Below are 24,068 nucleotides of genomic sequence, written 5' to 3'. Positions count from 1 at the left end.
CAGCCTTAGTATGTTGCCTATGGAGCATGAGGTCTGGGGGAGAGCCCCCTCAAGGAAGAATATTCCATCAGGCTAATATGAAACCAAGTCACCATCAGGCCTTCGGTTCCTGACATTGCTTACTGTCAAAACTCCCAGACACCCTCTCAAGCAACAACCCCATGGGTGGAGTTCATCCTTCGAGAAATAACAGCGATCCACGGAGGTATGTCATGTGTTCATTTATTCTTCATTCAATGGCAGCAGCCTCAAAACTGACTCAGATGGAGATGGGACAGGATATGATTCGATCTTCTAACATTACACTGACAATCAAGAATATGAAGTAAAGGAGAAACATGGTAAATCCTAGGATTTTGTTCATCCTCCATTTACAGGATGCAATCGAAGAGATCACAAACAGGAGCATGAGAAAGAGCAAAACAATTGCACAGAACAAGCCATTGCTGCTCACTGGAACAGGCTGTAGCTCATTGAAGAGAGAGAAGAGAAACCAAGGAACTGGCAAACTGAAAGACAAAAGCAGGAGGGGGGGGAAGGCTTATGGATGAATACATAGTGTGATGTTCTAGGAACATGAATAAGACAAGACATAGGGAAGTGTAAAACTTCCCAGGTTCACAAGGAGCCAGGTCTTGAACCCACATTTTTCTGTCCCTTAAGTTCAGTGCTGTTGCCCTTATGTCACACTGACATTTAAAATACAACTCATTGCCTGATTTCATTTTCTCTGTACAAAGAAAGCCACAAAAGATTTCTTCACACCCATCAATCTTAGCCTCCTTTTTTTTCTCCCAATCTACCAGAGCCTTTCGGCAACCCTCAATTATCCAAAGACTACCAAATGTGACTTATTCAGATGATATGCTGCTAGATCAGAAAAAAAGGGGGGTGAGGGGGACTGTGTATATGTGTGTGTGTGTGTGTGTGTGTAAGTGGTCTTAGGATATGAAAATGCTGATTGTTCACTAGAAATGCAATCTGGTGCCTTGCAACTGGCAGTCATTCAAAAACAGAGGAGGATCAGGAACTGAGATTGCATTGAGGGCTCCTCTGCTGAACTCAGAAATCAATGAGCTGAGGGTTTGAGCATATTCAGTAATGGAATTTAATGGACCTCACTTTTCAATCCATTTGTAAATTCTAATCGATTCTATTTCAGACAGCATTTTAGTTCTGCAATCTGCCGTGTTCCAGAAAAACAATGTAAGATTATTTTATTACCTTGTATAACACAATAATGCAAATACCTCTTTTTAAAATGAACACAGCAGAAAATAGAGGGCTGAATTCTATTGTGCCAGAGACAAAATATTGGGGTTTTTTTATTCTTTCTTAATCCAACTTGAAAAATGAGATTTCTACTTACCCCACAGTGATGTCAAATATGTTGCTGCCCACTGAGCTGGACACAGCCATGTCTCCTAGGCCTTTCCTGGCAACAATAACACTTGTAATGAGATCAGGGATTGAAGTGCCTGCTGCTAGGATTGTCAAACCCATAATCTCTTCAGAAATTCCAATTGTTTCCCCAACCTAGTGAAAAAAAGAGTAGTTAAGTATTGGAAACAAACCCTGTCTACATCTTGCTTAAAGAAATGAGGACATCTTTAAAGCTTTTGGCATGGACATTCAGCACTTCTTATGTGCTGAGCTCTGTGGGGATCTGAAGATAAATGATATATGATCCACGCCCTCCTGGAGCTTAAAGCCCAAGGTAGAAGGACATCCTAGCTCATTCCCTCAGCATTTATAAGGGATGGATGGGGGCAGGGGAGAAAGGAATGGCACCTCATTGCCAATCAGATCTCAGAGAGAGGGGAAGGAGTCTCCTCAGGACATCAGAGAAGTCTACTCTCTTTATAATGGGCTCTCCATGCTTCAGACCTGCACACCATCTCCATATGTCCACTGACCAATTTCATGATGGCAGCAACAATAACCAGTGACAGTTATTCTGTCTAGAAGCATAGATGTAGATCTAGAAAGGAACTTGGGGGGACATCTACTCCAAGCCTTTCATTTTATAGATGAAGAAACTAAGACCCTGGGGAGATTAAGTGACTTACCTAAAGTCACACAGGAACTAAGCATCAGAAGTGGGATTTGAACCCAGGTCCTTTAGCATCAGAACCAGTGCTCTTTCCACTGTACCACAAATACTGTGAAATGGCCTTATTGTTCATTTTCAGTCATGTTCAACTCTTCATGACCCCCATTTGGGGTTTTCTTGGCAAAGATACTAGAATGGTTTGTCATTTCTTTTCTCCGGCTCATTTTACAGAAGAAACAGGCAAACAGGGTTAAGTGACTTACCCAGGGTCACACAATGAGTAAGTATCTGAGGCTGGATTTGAGCTCAGGGAGATGATGAGTCTTCCTGACTCCAGGCCTAGTGCTCTATCCACTGTGCTACCTAGCTGAAAGGATCAGGATACTTCCTAGGTAAGAAAATCGATAGTTCTCATCTGAAAAGTACATTGTGAGTGGAGACAATTTTATTTTCAAGTGTTCAGAGAAAATAATGAAATTTAGAAAAAAATCATTTGGGTCCTGAAAACCACACAGATGTGCCAGCCCTGGCTATATGCAGGAAAAATTTGAACAGGAAAAGAAAATAGTGCTAGAGATTCTGTTTACTAACCTGGTGAGCCCACCACACCATGAGGTATGAGAACATGGCTATCCACAGGATGGAGCCCAGAAACGTGATCACAAAGAACTTCTTAGATTCCTGTTGGAAAGTTTTTAGAAAAATAAGTGAAACAATTTCACAAGAGAGTTTCAGTCTTGGGGTCTTAGTGGAAAGACTAAGCCATTTGGATCAAAAGTTACCAACATCTTTAGCAATGACTACTCGACAGGGGAGGGACAAGGTATTTTGCTAGGACTCAAAACATATGTGAATCTTTTTTTGTTTGTTTGTTTTTTGTTTTTGTTTTTTTTTAGTGAGGCAATTGGGCTTAAGTGACTTGCCCAGGGTCACACAGCCAGCAAGTGTTAAGTGTCTGAGGCCGGATTTGAACTCAGGTACTCCTGACTCCAGGGCCGGTGCTGTATCCACTGCGTCACCTACCTGCCCCGACATATGTGAATCTTCACATTGGAAGGGACCCTGCAGGCCATGTGGTTCAAAACTTACCTGACCAAAAATCCTTTCTATAATGTTCCCAGTGAAAGATCATCTGGTCTTTGCCATTTTTAAGTTATTTTTTATTACCAAATTTGTGAAGCCAAGAGTCTAACAACAAACAACATCTACCAGCAGCACGATATAATGCTAGTTTTAAACAACCAACAAAAATCAACAAAAACTAAAAAAAAAAAGTTCAGAAGTGACTTTTTTAAGTGCAGGAAAGAACTCTCTTCAGTATTAAACGGGGGAAAATGTACGCTGGACTTTATAGCCCATAAAATGATGCTTCGTGTTGTATACTCAGTATTGCTTTGAAAAAGTCCCAACTGTGGGGGCAGCTAGGTGGCACAGTGGACAAAGTACTAGCCCTGGATTCAGGAGGACCTGAGTTCAAATCTGACCTCAGACACTTGATACTTACTAGTTGTGTGACCCTGGGCAAGTCACTTAACCTTCATTGCCCCACCAAAAAAAGAAAGAAAAAGAAAAAATCACAACTATGAAACAGTGATGAAAGGAAAGCTCTATTGTGCTCATCCCCTAGATTCTCAAGCTCCCAGCACCTATGCCAAGTAAATACCCAAAGACAGACATTGCGAGTTGAAGCTTCTTTTCTAAGTCTGCCCCCTAGAATACTAGGGCATGATACATCTTGTCCTCTTAAAAGGAAGACCACAAACAGATCTTCAATAGATACCTAGCCACAAATGGACTTTGTGATTTTAAAAGAAAGAGTGACAAGGAAAACATTTTAAAGCAAATTTTATCCTCCTAAAAACCTTTAGTTGGAGTTTTGGAATGCTCATAACCACACAAATTAAATGTCTCGAATTTAATTTGAAAGAACAAAATATGAAATTCTCTATGTTCTTACCCCCTCCAAAAAAAGAAAAACCCCACATGAAACATCATAGCAAAAATTTCATTATTCCTTCTGAACCTTCATTTTCAACATAATAAGAGAGCCTTGAGTTTTCCTTAATTTCCAAACCACCTGGGAACCAAAAGAGTTCTTTGGAATTTTCCCCTATTTTCTTCATCATCTGAATGTAATATTTTCCCTGTAGACTCCTTGGGAGGTTAGAGAGAGAGCTTTGGGGGCACAGAATAATATAGTATGCTTACTGGTCATAGTGAATTAAAGCATACAAATCATTCTATCATAACCCAAACTTACCAAGTAGGTATTATATATAGCAGATGTCCAATGTACAAAGTAAATTTTTAGGCCATGTAGACCAAAGGTGTCTTATTTTTCCACTAACCATAAGGGTAATGGGAGGTAAGGAGAATAATACAATAATGGGGGCATTGCATCTTCTGTCTTTGGAGATGTTACAACAAACTGTCACAGTCACCAAAAAAAATCATCACCATGCCATAAAAAAGCTAAGACCTACCTTGGGTTTTGCCACTGCCCAAGGGAAACCTAAAATCAATTTCATCAGTCTTTTTGTGTAATCCTAGTCTCCTCTCGAACCAGATACAAGAGTATGATTACAGCAATTGTTTTCTCATTTAGCCTTTGCTTCTACAAACCCCTTGATAGCAGCTTCTTCAACATCAAGACTGACCCATCCAACCTCAGTTCTAAATGCTTTTCAGGGCTTTCCAGTCAACTTATTTCTTTTCAGAATCCTTAAGCAACTCACTCGTGTTAGAGAAATGCCTATTTCCAAAGAACTCTCTGTCCACAGACAAGGGGGAGTAATGTGAATTCTACCACACATTTTGATATTTTCTACCGATGAAAATGCCTTTATTACCATGAATTCTCCAAAGTATGAACCAGTCTGTCTAAATTCTTATTTAGACAAGATGCCACTATATTAATAAATTGCTCTCAGCCATTTCCTAAGTAATAATTACCTTGGTATATACTGGTACTGGAATGATAACTGATTACACATGAGGAAACAGAGGCTCAAGAAGTAACTTGCCCAAGGTCACACAGGAAGTTAAGGACAGAGCTAGGATTTGATCTCAGGCCCTCACTCCAATCTATCATGTTCCACGGTACCATGAGATCTCTGTGTTCAAACCAACCCTGTCTTTAAAACTCACTCCCATGTGTGACTTTGGGTAAGGACCTGTTTCTTCCTCTGTAAAATGAGGGAGTCAGACTGGATGGCCTTGGAGGTTGTTTTTTTCAACTCTAGATCTATGATCTCACAATTCTTTGGGGACCATCCAGATAAATCTCCATGACCAAGAGTGACCTATGACTGGTGTCAGATCTTTATAATTAGTTTCCTAGCTTGGTAGAGGGCAGGGAGGGAGACAGAGATGGAACAGGTAACATGCTTAATACTAACTCAGAGGGACAGCTTGGTGGTGGAGTGGATAAAGCACTGGCCCTGGATTCAGGAGGACCTGAGTTCAAATCTGGCCTCAAACACTTGGCATTTACTAGCTGTGTGACCCTGGGCAAGTCACTTAACTCTCATCACCCCACAAAAAAATAAAATAAAATACTAACTCAGGGTATGTGATATGGGGCCTGCCTCCAAGGGGATACTCTTTTTTTTTTTAATCTCTAATATCAAATGTCTAATCTATATAAAAGCTTCATGTTGGGGGAGATAAATGGTACAGTATTTCTATTTTTCTGTAACAAATCTCATTAGCTATATGAAATGAGTTTTGCCATACTCTCTACCATGCACTCCCCACTAAAACCAACGGGTACATTGCACCCAGTCAGTATTCAGAGCTGTAGCCTTGGGCCTTTGGATTAACTGCTTGGGGCTCAGAGTTGGAGGGCACACCGTACTCACCTCCTGATCTGATCTTCTTGGTGGGGCCAACCTACAAATCCATCATGGGAGAGGCAAGGGATGAGGATGTGCAATATCAGTTGGCAAGTGGGAGGCAGAAAGAGACTACAGCTGAGCTTGCCCAACCAATCCTATTTTGGAGAAAATTCCCATTTCTCCATCCTACAGCTTTCTCAGAGGAACGGGGGCCTTCCTTTAAAAACATGATAGTATGGAACCTTGGTCATCAGTCATTTCCAAACCAAGCTACATTGTCCATTCCTTCACAAGGGAGAGATGTGGGCTAAGTAACTAAATATATCTGACTGGAACCCCATTATCAAAAGCTGATGTCAAGGCACACTTGTGAATGGAGAATGCCACAGTCTAACAGGTTCCAGCCTTCGATTATAAGACCTGTAGCAAGAAGGAATCCACTACCTCCTAAGACAACCAATTGCATTTTTGAACAGCTCTAATAATGAGAAAATGTTTCCCTGAAGAGCAGGATGGTTTCAAAAAAAATCTGTGAAGACTTTTATGAACTCATGCAAAGTAAAGTGAGCAGAATCAGGAGACTATTTTACACAGTAACAGCAACATTGTGTGATGATCAACTCTGAAAGTCTTAGATACTCTGATCAAGACAATGAAGCATACTTTTAAAACTTTCTTTCTTTTTATTATTTTATTTTGTGTTTTCTTTTGCAACACATCTAATATGGAAACATGTCTTGCATGCCCTCATGTGTATAATTGAAATCAAAGTGCTTGCCTTCTCAAGGAAAGGGGAGAGAAGGAAGAGAATTTGGAACTCAAAATTTTTTTAAATGATTGTTTGAAAATTATTTTATATGTAGTTAGGAAATATTTAGTGAAATAAAAATATTTTGGGGCAGCTAGGTGGCACAGTGGATAAAGCACCGGTCCTGGATTCAAAAGGGCCTGAGTTCAAATCCAGCCTCAGACACTTCACACTTACTAGCTGTGTGACCCTGGGCAAATCACTTAACCCTCACTGCCTCTCAAAAAAAAAAGAAAGAAAAATATTTTTAAAAGTATTTTCTTATATTGAGCTTAAATATTCCTCTTTTCATCTTCTACCCATTGCTTCTAATTTGTCCCTAAGCAGGATTCTGATCCAATTGCCCTGACAACCCTTCCTTGAAGACAGCTATCATGTCTCCCCTAAGTCTTCTCTTCCCCAGGTAAGCATTTTCAGTCCCTTAAAGTGGTCCTCATGTGGCCTATTCTCAAGACCTTTCATCATCTTGGTCATACTCCTCCAAACATCCTCAAGCTGCCTCCCTAATTCACTATGGCCCAAAACCAAATGCAATACTTCAAATAGGAACTGAGGCAGAACCAGAAGCAATGGGTAGAGCAATCATCTCTTAAATTCCAGATACCAGGGCTCTCCAAACAGAGGCTAAGATCACACCCATTCTTCTGGCTGCCATATTATATTATTGAGAGATTATTATAACATGTTATGTATCATTATGTATGTTATATAATTATATATTATATATCATATAATTATATCATGTTATATATTATATTCATAGAGAACTTGTAGTCCAATAAAACTGCAGAATCTTCTCCATATTAATGATCGTCTTGCCATACCTCTTCTAAATTATATTTGGGAAGGTGATTTTTTTAACCCAAGTATAATATTTTTCATTTATTGTTATTAAATTTCATCTTCTTAGATCTGGTCCATTGCTCTAATTTGACAAGATCGTTTTGGATCTAATTGTTAGCTATCCAGTCCGATTTAGCATCTGCAAATTTGGGAAGCATGCCATCTTTATCTAAGTCATTGATAAAAATGTTGAATAGGGCAAAGAACAGATTCATAGATTACTTCACTGAAGGCTTTCTTCCAGTCTAACACTGAGCCACTGATGGCTACTCTTTGGGTCCACAAAGTAGTCTGAAACAGAGTCCAGCTGAAATTTCACTAAGATATTACTCCTTCAGAGATGACAAAAGCTCTGTTTCTTTCAGGAAGTAAGTTATTCTTTCAAAAAGGAAGCTTCAGAAAATTTTCTGCACTACTGATTCCCCCATTTGAATAACTCTCCTTAGAAATGTCTCTAGGGGGCAGCTAGGTGGAGCAGTGGATAGAGCACCAGCCCTGGAGTCAGTAGTACCTGAGTTCAAATCCGGCCTCAGACACTTACTAGTTGTGTGACCCTAGGCAAGTCACTTAACCCCAATTGCCTCACTAAAAAAAAAAAGAAAGAAAGAAAGAAAAAAAAAGAAATGTCTCTAGAATTAAGAACCACATCTAATAACATAGATCCCATTGAATTATATTTGCATGGAAGACTTAGACATTAAGAAGTGATAAAAAGATGAACATAGAACAAAGTTTTCTCTCAGTTGTGGAGGAGAGAAGGATTTCTTCAATTCAACAAATGGAAGGAAATATTTGGTAGAGTACATGTTCTTGTCTATATAACAATAGAAAAATTCTATAGAACAAAAATTATATTAAAAGAAAAATATTTATCATAAATATGAAAGACAAAAATGTGATTTAAAATGCATAAGATGCTGTTAAAAGGGCACAGTGTTAATTCCTAGTCTACAATGAATAAATGGTCAAAGGCTATAAAAAGACAATTTTTAAAAGAGAAAATAAAACAGTGACCAATCAGTTTAAAAATGTTCAATCTCACTAATCAAAGTTAGGCAAATTAATACAACTTTGAGATAAAATGTCACACCCATCAAACTGGTAAATATAATCAAAAGAAATGAAACTCAATTCTAGTAGGATTGTAGAGGAGCATGTATCCCAAAAATTTGCTGGTGGAACTAGAGATCTGTGGAATCTTTTTAGAGATCAATCCAATAGTTGCAAAATAATCATGCCCTCTGACCCAATTGTTCCATCAATGGAAATATACCCTAAAAGCATTATTTGTTTAAAGAGCTGGTAGTCATAATAATAAATACCAAATGTATAAAATACTTGATACTTTTCAATGCGTCTCATTGATCTTCACAGTATTTTTATTAGCTAAAGATAGAAAACATTATTTTCTCCATTTGAACTATAAGGAAGCAGAAAAGTTGTGACTTGCCCAAGGTCACACAGTAATTAGTTGCAAAACTGGAACCCAGGGGCAGCTAGGTGGCACAGTGGATAACACACCGGCCCTGGAGTACCTGAGTTCAAATCCGGCCTCAGACACTTGACACTTACTGGCTGTGTGACCTTGGGCAAGTCACTTAACCCCCATTGCCCTGCAAAAAAAAAAAAAAATGGAACCCAGGTTTTCCTCACTCCTGGACTTTTTCCACTGCACCATAATATTATCTGGAACTATAGAAGAGTAGGATTAACTATTATTACTAATAATAGCATTATGCTGTGATTTTCTAAGCACTTTCAAATTACTGTATGATTTCATCTTATCTTCTCAATAACTCTGTGAAATAGAGAGAGAGAAATGGCATTTCCCCCATTTTACCAATAGGAAAACCAAGGCACAGGTTTACAATCTTATCACTCTTGGATCCAGAGCAACATCCCATGTCTCCTCATTCCTGCCTAAAGCATATTTAAGTCATACTCAGTCAGGCTTTTGTTTAAAGGGATTTCTTTTCCTGTGTTATGGGGCCTCCAAAGTCGAATCCATAATTTCAATCAATTTTGAATCCTGACCTTATTTCAGCTTCAGAATTTTAAATCCTCTGCCCACAGACATGGGTGGATACATCTACTCTCTGCCTCTCAGGAAACTTGAAAACTCTCATAATACCTCCCTAAGGGACAGGAGTACAGGCACAGAATATCTTACCGGTTTCCTGACATCTGGAACCGTCAGCCACAGAGGGAACACGATGGGTAAAAGGAAGAGGTAAATGGCCTGCTTACTCCTTGTTTCAGGCCATTCTAGTGACAGAGGCTCCTCATTTTCTTCATCTTCTTCCTCTTCATCTTCTTCCTCATCCTCATCTTCACTGTCATCATCACCTTCTTCTTCTTCTTCTTCACCTTCTCCACCTTCTTCACCTTCCTTTACACCTTCTTCTTCACCTCCATCTTCTCTACCTTCTTCACCTTCCTCTGCTCCTCCTCCTGTACCTTCTTCTTCACTTTCTCCACCTTCTTCACCTTCCTTTACACCTTCTTCTTCACCTCCATCTTCTCTACCTTCTTCACCTTCCTCTGCTCCTCCTCCTGTACCTTCTTCTTCACTTTCTCCACCTTCTTCACCTTCCTTTACACCTTCTTCTTCAACTTCTCCACCTTCTTCACCTTCCTTTACACCTTCTTCTTCACCTTCTCCACCTTCTTCACCTTCCTTTACACCTTCTTCTTCACCTTCTCCATCTTCTCTACCTTCTTCACCTTCCTCTGTGCCTCCTCCTGTACCTTCTTCTTCACCTTCTACACCTTCTTCATCTCTTGCTGCACCTTCCCCTGCACCTCCCTCTCCATGGTCTTCTTCACCCTTCTCATCACCTTCCTCTGTACCTTGACCTTGAGTTTCACCTTCCCCTTCAATTTCAGCATCATCTGCCCCTTGGATTTCACCTTCATCTTCACCCTGAGTTTCACCTTTGTCCAGACCTTCAGGTTCATCTTCCCATTTGGTTTCACCTTGACCTTCAACTTCAATATTTTCTACTGCTTGGTTTTCAACTTCCTCCAGAACTCTGGTTTCATCCTCAGCATCACCTTCACCTTCACCTTCACCTTGAGTTTCATCTTCATCTTGACCTTGGGGTTCATCTTCACCTTTGGTTTCACCTTGACCTTCATCTTCATTATTTTCTACTGCTTGGTTTTCAACTTCCTCTACACCTCTAGTTTCATCCTCAGAATCATCTTCATTTTCACCTAGAGCTTCACCTTCGCCTGCAACTTCATCTTCACCTTTATCATTTGCTCCAGCATCTGGACCCTCCTGCAAATCAAAATCAACATAGACATTGGCTTTGAGACCTGAATTAACACATTAAAATCCCCAAGCACCCACCATTTCTGCCCTTATGGGACTTCATTTGTCATTTTAAAGTCAATATTAATAGCAACCTGGTCTCTTTTCCAAGTTTTTCCCCCCACATCATCTTCTGTTTCTTCACAAGTAACATAAAGGGTTTGGGCTAAATGATCTCTAAGGTTCCTCCAGCTCTGACATTCTATCATTCTAATATGTCTTATTTTTTGAAATCTCATATTAGGCGTATACGTAGTCAATCAACAAATATTAACTGAGTAGTAAATATATGCTAATGGAATCATTTTGAGAATATGTATCTTGCTGTGGTAGAAGGGGGGTAGTCCTGCCACCTGGTGGCTCAGCCTAAGACTGATGCTCTGGTGCTAATAAATAAATGTGATCACATGTATTTAAAAGAGACACTATATAATAAAATATTAACAGGGGTAGGTAGAGGATCCGTTGAATAAGAATGGGAAGAGAAGTGGAAATTGTCTGTTTAGAACAACCATTAAGTTTGAGAGGGAAAGATCTTTCTCTTTCTATTGGGAATTGTCTAATGCTACCATACATTTTTAAAATCAGATGTTTTAGAATCATAAAAGAGGTTTTTGAAAAGCAACCCACTGCCCTGAGAGAAGTGCTTGAGTGGGATGCCATCAAGGAGGAACACAGTAGTCACCTGATTTTGGAAAAGCTTGATCAGTCATTGGGCTTGGGACCTGTTGGTCATGCCAACTCTGCAAATGAGCTGAGGACTAGAGGCACCCCTCAGGCTCTTGGCAGATGGTCCATTGAAGGTGGAAGCTCTGAAGAAGAAAATGCAATTTACTTTTGGGAACAAGAAAGAGCTGTTGTCACGCAGATAGGCTGCCCAAAATGACAGTACTGAGACCACATGGCCACTATCAAGGCTAGGCCAGAAAGGAAGTTTGGACTTATAGTTTCAACATAAGTGCATAACCTGTCTAAGAGTTTGCTGATGACTTTTTCTGTAGTAACAAAGCACTGAAAACTAAGCACATCAATTGGGGAATCAATTATGGTATGTGAATGTAATGGGGTATTACTGTGCTATAAGAAATGGTAGATGTGAAATTTGGGAAGACTTATACAAATCACTCCAAAAGTGAAGTAACTAGGAGAACAATATACATGATGACTACAATAATGTAAATAGAACCACAAAAGTAAAAGATGAATGCTGTGGAATTATAATGACCAAGGTTGGCTTTAGAGAAGAGATATGAGAATGTGCTTCCCTCCCTTCTTTCCAGAAATAGGCTATGGATATAAAACCTTACACATAATGTTAAACTTGGTTGACCTGTTGGTTTGTTTTGCTGAACTATTTTTTTCCATGTTTTTAGATTCTTTTCTATAAGGGATGGCAATCGAGGAATACGTCGGCAAAATTTAGATGACATTAAAACAAACATATATCAATTAATTTTTTTAAAAGACGTAGCTAAATATTTCAGAAAAGTGAACAAGATTAGAACTTCCAGGAATCAGGACTATAAGTCCCTCCCAGAGAGATGGAAGAGGCCAGTTTGGGAAAACCTGAAGCTCAGTGAAGAAATCTTGAGGGCCAACAAATTCAACAAATATTGTCTAAGCATCTACTATGTGCAAGGTACTCTACTAAGACCTTGGGACTGACTCAAAGATTTAAAAAAGCAAACAATCGGGGCAGCTAGGTGGCACAGTGGATAAAGCACCGGCCCTGGATTCAGGAGGACCTGAGTTCAAATCCAGCCTCAGTCACTTGACACTTACTAGCTGTGTGACCCTGGGCAAGTCACTTAACCCCCAAAGCCCCGCAAACAAACAAACAAAAACAAAAACAAAAAAAGCAAACAATCCCTACTCTTAAGCTACCAAAGAGGAGAAGAATATATAACGTGCCCAAATACCTAAATTCAAGGTAGTTTGAGGAGGGAAAGATCCTCAACAACTGAGAAAGATCAAGAAAGGCTTCAGGAAGGTTTTTCCAGTCATTTTCAGTAGCATCCAACTCTTTGTGACCCCATTCAGGGTTTTCTTGGCAAAGATACTGAAGTAGTTTGCCATTTCCTTCTCCACCTCATTTTACAGATAAGGAAACTGAGGTAAATAGGGCTAAGGGATTTTCCCAGGGTAACATAACTAGTAAGTGTCTGATGATGGATGTGAACTCAGGCCTTCCTGACTCCAGGTGTGGTGCTCTATTTACTTCTCCACTAGCTAGTTGAGCCTTGAAGGAAGATAAGAATTTTGAGAGGGAGATATGAGGGATGCATTCCAGGCATGGAAGATGACTTCTACAAATGAATGAGGGCAAGAGATGGGAAGCATAGTTTGAGAATTGGCCATTCAGTTTCACTGAATCATAGATTCTAAAAAGAGAAGTAATATGAAATGAAGATGGAGGGTGATTTTGGATCCAGAGTGTAGTAGGCTTTAAATGTCAAGTTGAAGATACCAGATACTTTATCCTAGAAGCAATAGGATGCTTCCAAAGACATTCAAGTAGATTGGCAATGGAATCAGAACCACGTACTAGGTAGATTACTCTGGCAACTGGATGGATTGGAGAAGAGAGACTAGAGGCAGAGAGACCCATTAGGAAACACTGCAATCATCCAGGCAAGAGGCGATGAGGACCTGAATTAGGGTGATAGCTAGGTGAGTAAAGGCATCCAATGCCAAGAGATGGTTGTGGAGACAGAAACAACAATACATGAGAAGTCATTGGTTGTAGAAAGATTCAAGAGTGACTCAATAGGATAGCTACAAAGGGAAGTGAGAGGCAGAATGGAGAGAACAGAATAGAAACAAACACTAGGTGTCCCATAATTATTACAGTCGAGCCATTCGATCTGTTGCTAAGCCTTCTTTTTACTGTAAATTCACTGAGTCCGTTTCCCTGTTTTGTTCTATTTTTCCTTTTGTTGCATTGTAAAGTTCTTTAACCTTTTCTCACCTAGGCAAGGTGGTCAGAGCACCCCTCTGGTCTCAAGGGCTCCCGAAGAGGTGAAAATGTGTCAGTAGCAAGCTGAATTTAGCTGTGATGACTAATTCTTTCCTTTTTGAGGTATTTTCTCATAATGACTGTTCTAATTAGTCATAGGCCAGTGAGGATGAGAGAGATCCCAAGTACTGTCAAAGTGGCACACAAAGTGGTGGAAGCGGAGCCATGGGGCACTATGACAATGTGCTCAGTGTACTCTCTGCAATGCCTCAAGGATCCATGACTTTGGGGGCATGAGTGTGGTTTCTCCCTTGACCAATGCAGATCAAAAAATTCCTCAGCAATTTAGCAGATGATCTTTAAAGGCGACTATGGCCAAGAATGAGATGAGTCTTTCAGAGTTCGGCTGGATCTTGAAGAACAGGCAGATGATGTGGACCCATGCTCGGGAAATTTTCCAACTTGGTAGGACCTGCCCAAGCTTGATTCCACAGCCATCAAAACCCAGGGTCACTTACCATGATTAAACACTTCTTGGGATCAAATTTTAGTGAAAGGGGATGGACTCAAGGATAGAAAGAAAAAAATGGCAAGAGCCTACAAACTGACTCCAGGCCAGTGAGTAGAGTCCTTCCTCCTGTTAGGAAGACAAGACAAAACAGCACAATCCTCACATCTCCATCTAAAGACACAATGACTCCAGAGGCATCTCCAAGCAAGGTTCTGGTACAGTGGTAAAAAACCAGTGTCTGGAGTCAGGGGCCAGGGGTCTGAGTTTAAATCTTATCCTGGCTACACACATCCTGCCTCCACTGATGACATTATTACCTGTCATTATTAACTGTGATCCCAATACCTTCCCAGCCTCCCCAATGCCCAAACCCTTTCTTCGCCCTCCACCAGCACCATCCTCAACTTCCAACCTCTAATTCCTGTACTCACAACATATATCAACAGGGAGATGGAGTAAGGAAGACACCCCTTCCTCTTCCTCTGCCAAGTCTAAAATGAGGGGGTTGGACTTTGCTAGTTATTAAGGTCCCTTTCTACTCTAAGATTCCCTGTCTCTAAGTCTAATAGTCACTCTTCTGAGGGGCTGACCAGCAACAAGTCTCTAATTGTGTCTCTATGCCCAAAGCCAGCCATGTGCAAAATGATGAAGTAGATACCATCTCCAGACCTTCCTCCCCAAAATCCCTCTCTAGGAATTGAGCCTCATTGCTCAAGGTCTGGCTGGTCCTAGAACAAAAGATCTAACAAATTCATTAACACTAAGGAGTTATGGATTCATATATTAATCCTTCCCTGGCACAATTACATTTTAAAAGAGAATGTAGGGTAGGATTTCTTAAGGGTGGTGTGTGTGTGTGTGTGTGTGTGTGTGTGTGTGTGTGTGTGTGTGTGTGTGTGTGTGAAGGACTCCTTTGGCAAGCTGGTGAAACCTATGGACCTCTTCCTCAAAATAATGCTTTTCAATGCATAAAATAAAATACAGAAGATTACAAAGTAAATATATATATATATATATATAAACATATATATATATTTATCAATCTTTTTAAAAGCAAGGTCTTGGACCCTAGATTAAGAACTCCTAAAAAGGGGGGAAAAAGAATTCCTGATTTTAAGCATCAGTGGGTGAGATCTGGTCCAGGGAAGCCTTCATCCCTCAAATCACATCACAAAGGTGATTGAAGCAACCTTCCAGAATAGAATGAACACTGAAAACTGGGTTCTAATCCAGATTCTGACGCTAGCTAGTTGTGAGATGGGAATAGCAATTAGATGTGTGATGTCATTGATATAGGGAACTCGAAGGAGAGAAAACCTTCTCTACTAATGAGGGTCAGCACCTTTTTGGGAGAGTTTCCTAGCGCAGTGAGAGGTTAAGTGATTTGCCCAGGGTCACACAGCCAGAACAAGCCAGAAGTTGCACCTCCTGGTTTTCCTGGCTTCAAGGCGAGACCTTTTAATGACATCCTCCCTCTTAACTAGCTATGGGACTTTGGACAAATCATTTGAGTAATCCCTCTAGGACTTGTTTCCTCAACTGAAAAGTGAAAGGGTTGGACTTTGATCATCTCTAAGGTCCCTTCCAGCTTGAAATTTCTATTGCTATGGGTCTACCTCCTAATGCAACTATGTGGCACGTGTGGGCCCAACCATACCTGCCCATCAGGGGTTGGCTCATCATGATCTTTGGCAGTGTGCACAGCAGAGGCTGGAGAAACTTTGACTGGTGGAACCTCATCGGGCTCTGCAGGTTCTTCTACTTTAAAGGACAAAATGTGAAAGGACACAGGTTTGCATGGTGCGGAGCAGCTGAAAGAATGGGGAGAGTTTGGGCAACCCCAGGGCAGACTCTGGGTTCCTGCCTAGACATTCCAGGGCTTCCCTCAGGGATTCTATCTCATGTGGAATGTGAAACCATGAAAAATCAATTGACCAATCGTCATCCTTCTTCTTGGGCCTCCCCAAGCTAGAGACCAGTTAGGAAACCACAGATTTCAGCTTGTCTTGCATACAGCAGTTTTAGCCTGATTCCAGTAGAGGCTATAATAGGTAATGAGTAGAGCAGGGGAAGACCAAAAGTCCCAGAAAAAGATCTTTCTGACCATCCCACCCCATCCCAGCCCCCTTAACCCCCTTAACCTTGTGAAAAGGGTTGAGGAAAAGCAATGGAGGAAGATGGTCAATTCCACCAATTGTCAGAGAAGACAAAGGGTCTGTTGCTATTATGTCATGTTTTAAGTATTTCTAATTTTGTAAAATTGACTTGATTAGATTCTGTAATAGCACTTCCTGGGGGAAAGGGAACCAAGTAAATCTAAGCCAGTCAGCAAAGAAAACCTGGGGGAAATGTTATATAACTAGAACCTGGAAAGAAATGATAACTTGAACCTGGCAACCCAGCTTTCTCTTCCTCTTCTTTACCAAGCTTCTTTAAAAAAAAAAAAAAGAAGAAGCTCATATCCCCAGTAATGCCATTTCTTCCCTACTTGCTCCCTTTTCAACTCTTTGCAATCTGGCCTCCACCCCAGACCAAACCTAGTGCTCTCATGTACAGATTCTTTCAAAGATTTCTCAATGCCCTCCTCCCCAATTACCAAATCTCATGTGTCTTTTCAGTACTCATCCTCCTTGTGTCTGCAGTTGGCCACTCCCTCCTAGTGGATTACTCCCTTTTCCCTTGGCCTCAGAGACATTCTCTCGGTTCTCCTCCTATTTCTCTAACCATGTCTTCTTCATATACTCATTTCTCATTCCAAGTGACAAACCAAGTCCTATCAGTTCTTTTTTTTTTTTTTTTTAGTGAGGCAATTGGGGTTAAGTGACTTGCCCAGGGTCACACAGCTAGTAAGTATTAAGTGTCTGAGGCCAGGTTTGAACTCAGGTACTCCTGACTCCAGGGCCGGTGCTCTATCCACTGCACCACCTAGCTGCCCCACGTCCTATCAGTTCTAATTTCAAAACATCCATCACCATCCATCCAATCAGACTTTAATTACCACCTATTAACAACTTTGTCTTCTCGCTCACTTCTGAATGTTTCCCAACATTTTGTCCTTGAGTCTATTCTCTGCTCTCTTTATTCTCTCTCCACTGACAATATCAAGTACTACCTCTAAGCAAAAGACTCATAAGTCTATATTTCTTGACCCAAATTTTCCATTACACATAGTATGTGTCCACCTGTATGTCCCACTAACATCTTAAATGTAATATGTTTAAAACCTACTTTGTTTTCTTTCCACTGAAACCTGCTCCTTCCTTAATTTCACTACATCTCTCTAGGCATCACAATTGATCTGGCCTCCCATGCTCATAAATCATTCCTCTTTGAGTTCTCCATCTTCCTCATTTCTCATATCCAAGTAACTACCAAGTCCTATGGCTTAATGGATAGAGTGCTAGATTTGGAATTGGAAAACATGGATTCGAGTCCCACCTTTGACACATTAGCTATGGATAAATCACTTAACCTCTATGTACCTCTGATAACTCCCTAGGACTTTTCTGTTAAGCCTTAGATTAGTTATAACCTGCCTAAATGGAAAGAGTTCCCCTCCCAGAGCCTTATGTCACTGTATTAAGTAGTAGAAAAACATCAGTTGTTATTAGGAGTTTTCTGGTAAATGTTTAACAACCAACTCTCTGGAAAATATATATATATGTACAACACACTTAAAAATTTAATCCACATTAATAAACTTTTCTACATCATTTTCTGAAGCCTAGACAACCAGCAAAGTAATAAATCAAGCCTGATATGTAGCATTTGCTGATTTTGGAGGTATAAATGATCATGCTCAAAATTTAACAATCAGCTCTCTTGAGCCTTTAGGACCTGACTCTAGCATAACAGTAGTTATTATTATGAATACATATTAAGTAAATGAATTAATGTGTCAAAACCCAGTGAGCCAAGTCTTGGTGTTCAAAACTTTAAAAGTTGGGGTTAGGGCCAGGGGTGGGGAAATAGGTATGAGGACCCAATGTAGGTCCACAGCCATAAGTAGGCCCAATCTCATAGCACTACGAACTTGACCAGTTATTAGGTTCAGAGTATGTCACTACCCTGGCAGTAGGCAGGACTAAAGGCATCCCTCAGACTGAAACTGAAAGTGTCTAGCAGGAATATGGAATGTTGAAATGAGAATAATGGGACTGGCCAATACATGTACTACCAGCCTCCACTTCTATTCAATAAGCATTTATTAAGTTCTTGGAACATAGTAATTAGACACAAAAAGACAAAAAATAAGTCCCTGCCCTCAAGGAAATTATATTCTATCGGGGCAGCTAGGTGGCGCAGTGGATAGAGCACCAACCCTGGATTCAGGAAGACCTGAGTTCAAATCCAGCCTCAGACACTTGAGACTTACTAGCTGTGTGACCCTGGGCAAGTCACTTAACCCCAATTGCCCTGGAAAAAAAATTACATTCTATTGAAAAAAAATACAACATGCACATAGGTAAGTAAAAACAGGATTGTTATGATATAAACATCTTACAAACATTAAAAAAGAAATGTGAGTACTTGTGGCTAGACTGTGTTTCAATTCTATCAGAAAGACTTATTAAACATCTCTTATGTGCATAGTCTCTATTCTCAAGGAGTATGCACAGTCTAGGAGAGGCGTGAAATTTGTGTACAAATAAGAGTTGAAACTACAGAAACCCCTACTGAGATCAAGGTGACCTTAAGAAAGGAACCCAGAGAAAAATAAAAAGTAATTTGGCAGAAACTAGGTTTAGACTAGCATTTTATACCATATACCACAATAAGTGCTTACAAAAAAGATACATAACCTAAATATAAAAGGGCATATAATCTTAAAAAAAATAGAGGACAGAAGTTTCCTTTGTACAAATATAAGTAGAAAGAGAATTATTAACTAAACAAGTTAACTGATCATAGAAGATAAAATGGACAATTTTGATTACATAAAAATTTGAAGTCTTTTGCATGAATCAAATCAATGCAGCTAGAACTAGTTAATTGGGGGGGGCACAGAGAAATCTTTTCAGCAATTATTTCTGATTAATGTCTCGTAGTCAAGATATGTAGGAAATCAATGCAAATATATGAGAACAAAGGACATTCTCCACTAGGTAATAAATTAAAGGATATGAAGCAACAGTTTTCAGAAGAATAATTTCAATCAATCAAAAAATATTTTTTAAAGTCCAGCAATGTACCAAGCACTGTACTTGGTGCTAGGGACACAAATACAAAAAATAAAACAACACGTATATGTATAAATATATATAGTATAAATAAAAAATGGTTAAGTACAATGTAGTTAATTTAAATACAGTGTTTAGGAAAGAGGCCAATAGAAGTTGGTGGTATACAGGAAAGTATTTATGAAAAATATGGTGCTTCAACTTACATGAATTCATGAAAAGTGAAGTGAGCAGAAGAACACTGTACACAGTAACATCAATATTATAAGGATGGTCAACTGTGGAAGATTTAGTTACTCTAATCAATATAATTCCAAAGGACCTATGATGAAAAATGCTCTCTACCTCCAGAGATAGAACTGAACTCTGAATGCAGACTAAAGCATATTTTTTACTTTATTTATTTTTAAAGAAATTTTTTTTTTAGTGAGGCAATTGGGGTTAAGTGACTTGCCCAGGGTCACACAGCTAGTAAGTGTTAAGTGTCTGAGGCCGGATTTGAACTCAGGTACTCCTGAATCCAGGGCCGGTGCTCTATCCACTGCGCCACCTAGCTGCCCCTACTTTATTTATTTTTAATGTTCTATTTTGTTTGTGTTTTCTTTTGCAACATGACTAAGAGGGAAATATGTTTTGCATGACTACACATAACCAATATAAAAAATTGCTTGCCTTCTCAAGGAGGAGGAAGAAAATTTGGAACTCAAAATGTTTTTAAATAATTGTTTTAAATTATTTTACATGTAATTGGGAAATATTTAATGAAATAAATAATTTTTGAATTTTATGGATTTTATGAATTTTATAAATGTAATGAAATGAATGTGAATGGTCAATGCAAAGGCATGGAGATTGGTGTTGGGGTGTCATGTGTGAGGAACAGAGAGAAGGTCAGTTTGTTTAGATCACAGAGTATGAAACGGGAGCTAATGTTGAAAAAATAGATTAGGGCCATATTTTAAAGGGCTTTGAAAATTAAACCGAGGAGTTGACATTTTATTCTAGTGACAACAAGCAGCCACTGCAGTTGTTTGAATAGGAAAGCCACACAGACAGATTAGCACTTAAGGAAAATTACTTTGGCCCGAACATGGTGGAGGCATTGGATAGGGGAGAGACCTCAGAACTTATTAATTCATGAAGAGTGCCAAAAGCTGGTATTTGCTTTAGAGTAAACAGTTCAGAGATTAGCTTGTCTTTTCTCTGCATGTTGTATTTATGGGTTATTAGCTGCTAATAATGGCTGTAGGTCATACCTAAAATTTGAAGTAGCAAAAACATCTAGCCATCTGAAAGAAGTTTTCTGTAAACTACAGCCCTGAAGTGAAGCTAATGAAGAAACTCTTTCCAGTAGGTAAAATCCAACAAGAGGAAGGGGAGGCAGGAATTACATTAGAACTCAAGATTTTGCAATAGTGTGTGACATCAAAGGACAAAGCAACTCTACCTCCTTTGTCTTTCCTCCTCCAGTTTTCCCCCTTCCCCACCACCTACACCACAGGCAGATTCAGAGCTGTCTCTACCAAGAGACCAGTCTGCCTCTTTGGAGTTGGAACTCACTTCAAGGCCTCCACCTCATTTCCTTCTGGCAATCTGATGTTGTTTCTCTCCAAGTCCCTTTTCTCAGTCCTGTTTTGTGAGATTCACCTCCTTAGTCTCAATCCCCTCTGACCTCTCCCTGGCCTGTACATCCTATAATCCAGTTAAGACAACTAAGCTCTTCACTAGACCATGTCAGTGACCCTGGCAAGAGAGGCCATGCCATTCCAGACTGTGGCCTGAGGACAAGGGCTTCATGTTCCCAGATAACTCTGGCATAGAATCCCAGAGGGTCTTTATTTGCCATGGAATTAAACAAGAATCCCATGAAAGAACCATGATCCTGAGTCTGGCTCTCCCACCCCACTCCCTTCTCCCTCCAATATAAATACATTGACTCTGAGTTCAGAAACTGATATTTGGCCTTTTAAAAAAAAAAATGAAGCTAGCACTTGGACTTTTCACTACCAATATAGCTTCTCCCTTAGAGATTTTCAGGGAAGAATCTATGCCTTAGGTTTGAGCTTCTTTCAAAAATGCATTGATATTGGGGCAGCTAGGTGGCACAGTGGATAAAGCAGCAGCCCTGGGTTCAGGAGGACTTGAGTTCAAATCCGGCTTCAGACACTTGACACTTACTAGCTGTGTGACCCTGGGCAAGTCACTTAACCCTCATTGCCAGGCAAAAAATAAAATAAAATAAAATAAAAGTGCTCTACATATATTACCCACTTTACAGATGAGGAAAACTGAGAGTAGTTAATTGGCTTGCCTATGGTTGCACACTGAATATATGTCTGAGGCAGGAGGATTCTAAAACAGACCTTCATGACTCCAGGTGTGGCATTCCACCTACTGTACCACACTAAAAAGATGACTTGTATAGGCCAGTAAGGCCTGTTTTATGTTGTCTGAGTGTTTGAGGACCATCCTAGCTAAAATATGAAAGCCTCATCATTTCCAGAAGTTTGACCAGCAGCATTTTGTAACCTCAACTACTCATGAAATTCTGTATTGTTGGAGGTGAGTATGTCCATAGAAGAAAGCATGGGCCCTGGTGGCTGGTGTCTGACTCAGGAGGAGTTCAGAGGAATCCATGAGATAGGGCTCCCAAAGCAATATCCTGCCGCCTAAGGATTATGGGTTTAGAGTCAGAAGGGACCTAAAAGATTTTCATCCACTGTTCCCTCTCCCTTCATTTTACAAATGAGAAAACTGAGACTGGAATAAAGAAGTCACTTGCCCAACATCCCACTCAGAGTGACAGGGCCCAGGCTCCTGGTCCAGATCTTCTGACTCTAAAATCCACTACTCCTTTGACTGCTCAATACCGCCATGATTCTATGTCTCCTACCTCTGGATTATTTCACTAATAATAATAATAAATCAGGTGTTCCTTGGAGAAAGATGATTACTTTCCTGGTTATGTTCCATGGTAAGTCCAATCTTCAATCCCTCATCCCTTGCCCATCAATTGGGGAATGGCTGAACAAATCGTGGTATATGAATGCAATGGAATACTTTTGTGCTATGAAAAATGATGGATTTCAGAAAAACCTGAAAAGATTTACATGAACTGATGCTGAGTGAAGTGAGAACCAGAACATTGTACACAGTAACAGCAACATTGTGCGATGATCAACTGTGAACGACTTGGTTATTCTCAGCAATACAATAATTCAAGATGATTCAGTGGCTCATGATGAAAAATGCTATCTACATCCAGAGAAAGAATTGATAGACTCTGACTGAAGATTGAAGCATGTTATTTTCACTTTCTTTATCTTTTTTGTTTTTTTCTTTTGGTCTATTTCTTTCACAATATGACTGATATGAAAATATGTTTCACATGATTGCACATATGTAACCGATATAAAATTGCTTATTGTCTTAAGAAGGTAGGAGATGATGGAGAGAAGGGGAAAATTTAGAACTCAAAAAAAAAATTCAATGAATGTTAAAATTTTTCTTTACATATAATTGGAAAAAATAAAATATTATTAAAGAAAAAATCCTTCATCACTATAACTGGGAAACTTCTGTTCCCTACCTTTTCCTGACTGTTGCATCCTCTCTTGGGAAAACAGTGTCCCATGCTGGAGAGAGGAAGAGAAGTAAGTGCAAGACTTGGGGTTCTTTGACCTAAGTCACAGGCTGGAGGAGCTTTCGTCAGTGGTCAGGGTGGAGACTCCCCAACCTGGACAGAGAGGTTGGTTGGGGAGGCATGCTAAGGATCTTTTCCAAAATCTGGTCATTCTAGGGGAAAGGGAAAGATAGAGGGAGAAGGCTTTGGTGAAGTGGTTGAGAAATTTCATTTCCTGTGATATTTAGAAAATTCAGACAAAGTTTAGATACTACCTTTACTCTCATTCATTTTTTTTGGCGGGGGCGAGGGGGGTGGCAGGACAATGAGGGTTACATGATTTGCCCAGGGTCACACAGCGAGAATGTGTCAAGTATCTGAGGTCGAATTTGAACTCATGGGGCAGCTAGATGGCGCAGTGGATAAGCACCGGCCCTGGATTCAGGAGTACCTGAGTTCAAATCTGGCCTCAGACACTTACTAGCTGTGTGACCCTGGGCAAGTCACTTAACCCCAATTGCCTCACCAAAAAATAAAAAATAAAAAATAAATAAATAAATAAAAAATAATTTGAACTCAGGCTCTCCTGAATCCAGGGCTGGTGCCTTATCCACTGTGCCACCTAACTGCCCCCTACCTTTACTCTCAAGGCAAAAATACCTTGTGCCCTTGATATCAGATCCTCCTGTGTTTTAAAAGAATTTGTTCCCTCCCATCATTCCTTCTCTTCCCCTAATTTTTATCCTTTCCTTAACCATAGACTCTTTTTCTACTACCTACAAATCTCCCTCATACTTAAAAACTTTATTCAATGAAAGCAAAAGCAGGGTTTATGAGCTAGGAGACCAGAAAGGCATTTTAAGCTGAGTTATTAGAATAGTAACCCACATTACATGTGTGTGTGTGTGTGTGTGTGTGTGTGTGTGTGTGTGATATACCTCGC

The 24,068-nt window shown here is 39.9% G+C and overlaps 1 protein-coding gene across 1 annotated transcript in view; it reads right to left on the bottom strand.

Annotated features, from left to right (window-relative positions):
- Nucleotides 1–259: 259 nt before the first annotated feature.
- SLC24A1 (solute carrier family 24 member 1) overlaps nt 260–24,068 on the bottom strand; it is a 41,063-nt gene continuing 17,254 nt past the window's right edge. The window contains exons 4-9 of the mRNA XM_043980462.1: nt 15,981–16,084; nt 10,112–10,823; nt 9,711–10,081; nt 2,645–2,734; nt 1,370–1,536; nt 260–509 (exon numbers count right to left, since the gene is read on the bottom strand). Coding sequence (XP_043836397.1) covers nt 260–509; nt 1,370–1,536; nt 2,645–2,734; nt 9,711–10,081; nt 10,112–10,823; nt 15,981–16,084 — 1,694 coding nt within the window. The remainder of the gene's footprint in view (nt 510–1,369; nt 1,537–2,644; nt 2,735–9,710; nt 10,082–10,111; nt 10,824–15,980; nt 16,085–24,068) is intronic.

The sequence above is a fragment of the Dromiciops gliroides genome, chromosome 2 (assembly GCF_019393635.1).
Source record: "Dromiciops gliroides isolate mDroGli1 chromosome 2, mDroGli1.pri, whole genome shotgun sequence".
Classification (NCBI taxonomy): Eukaryota; Metazoa; Chordata; class Mammalia; order Microbiotheria; family Microbiotheriidae; genus Dromiciops; species Dromiciops gliroides.
Note: the sequence above shows the minus strand (reverse complement) of the source record. Positions and strands in the feature narration are given on the sequence as shown.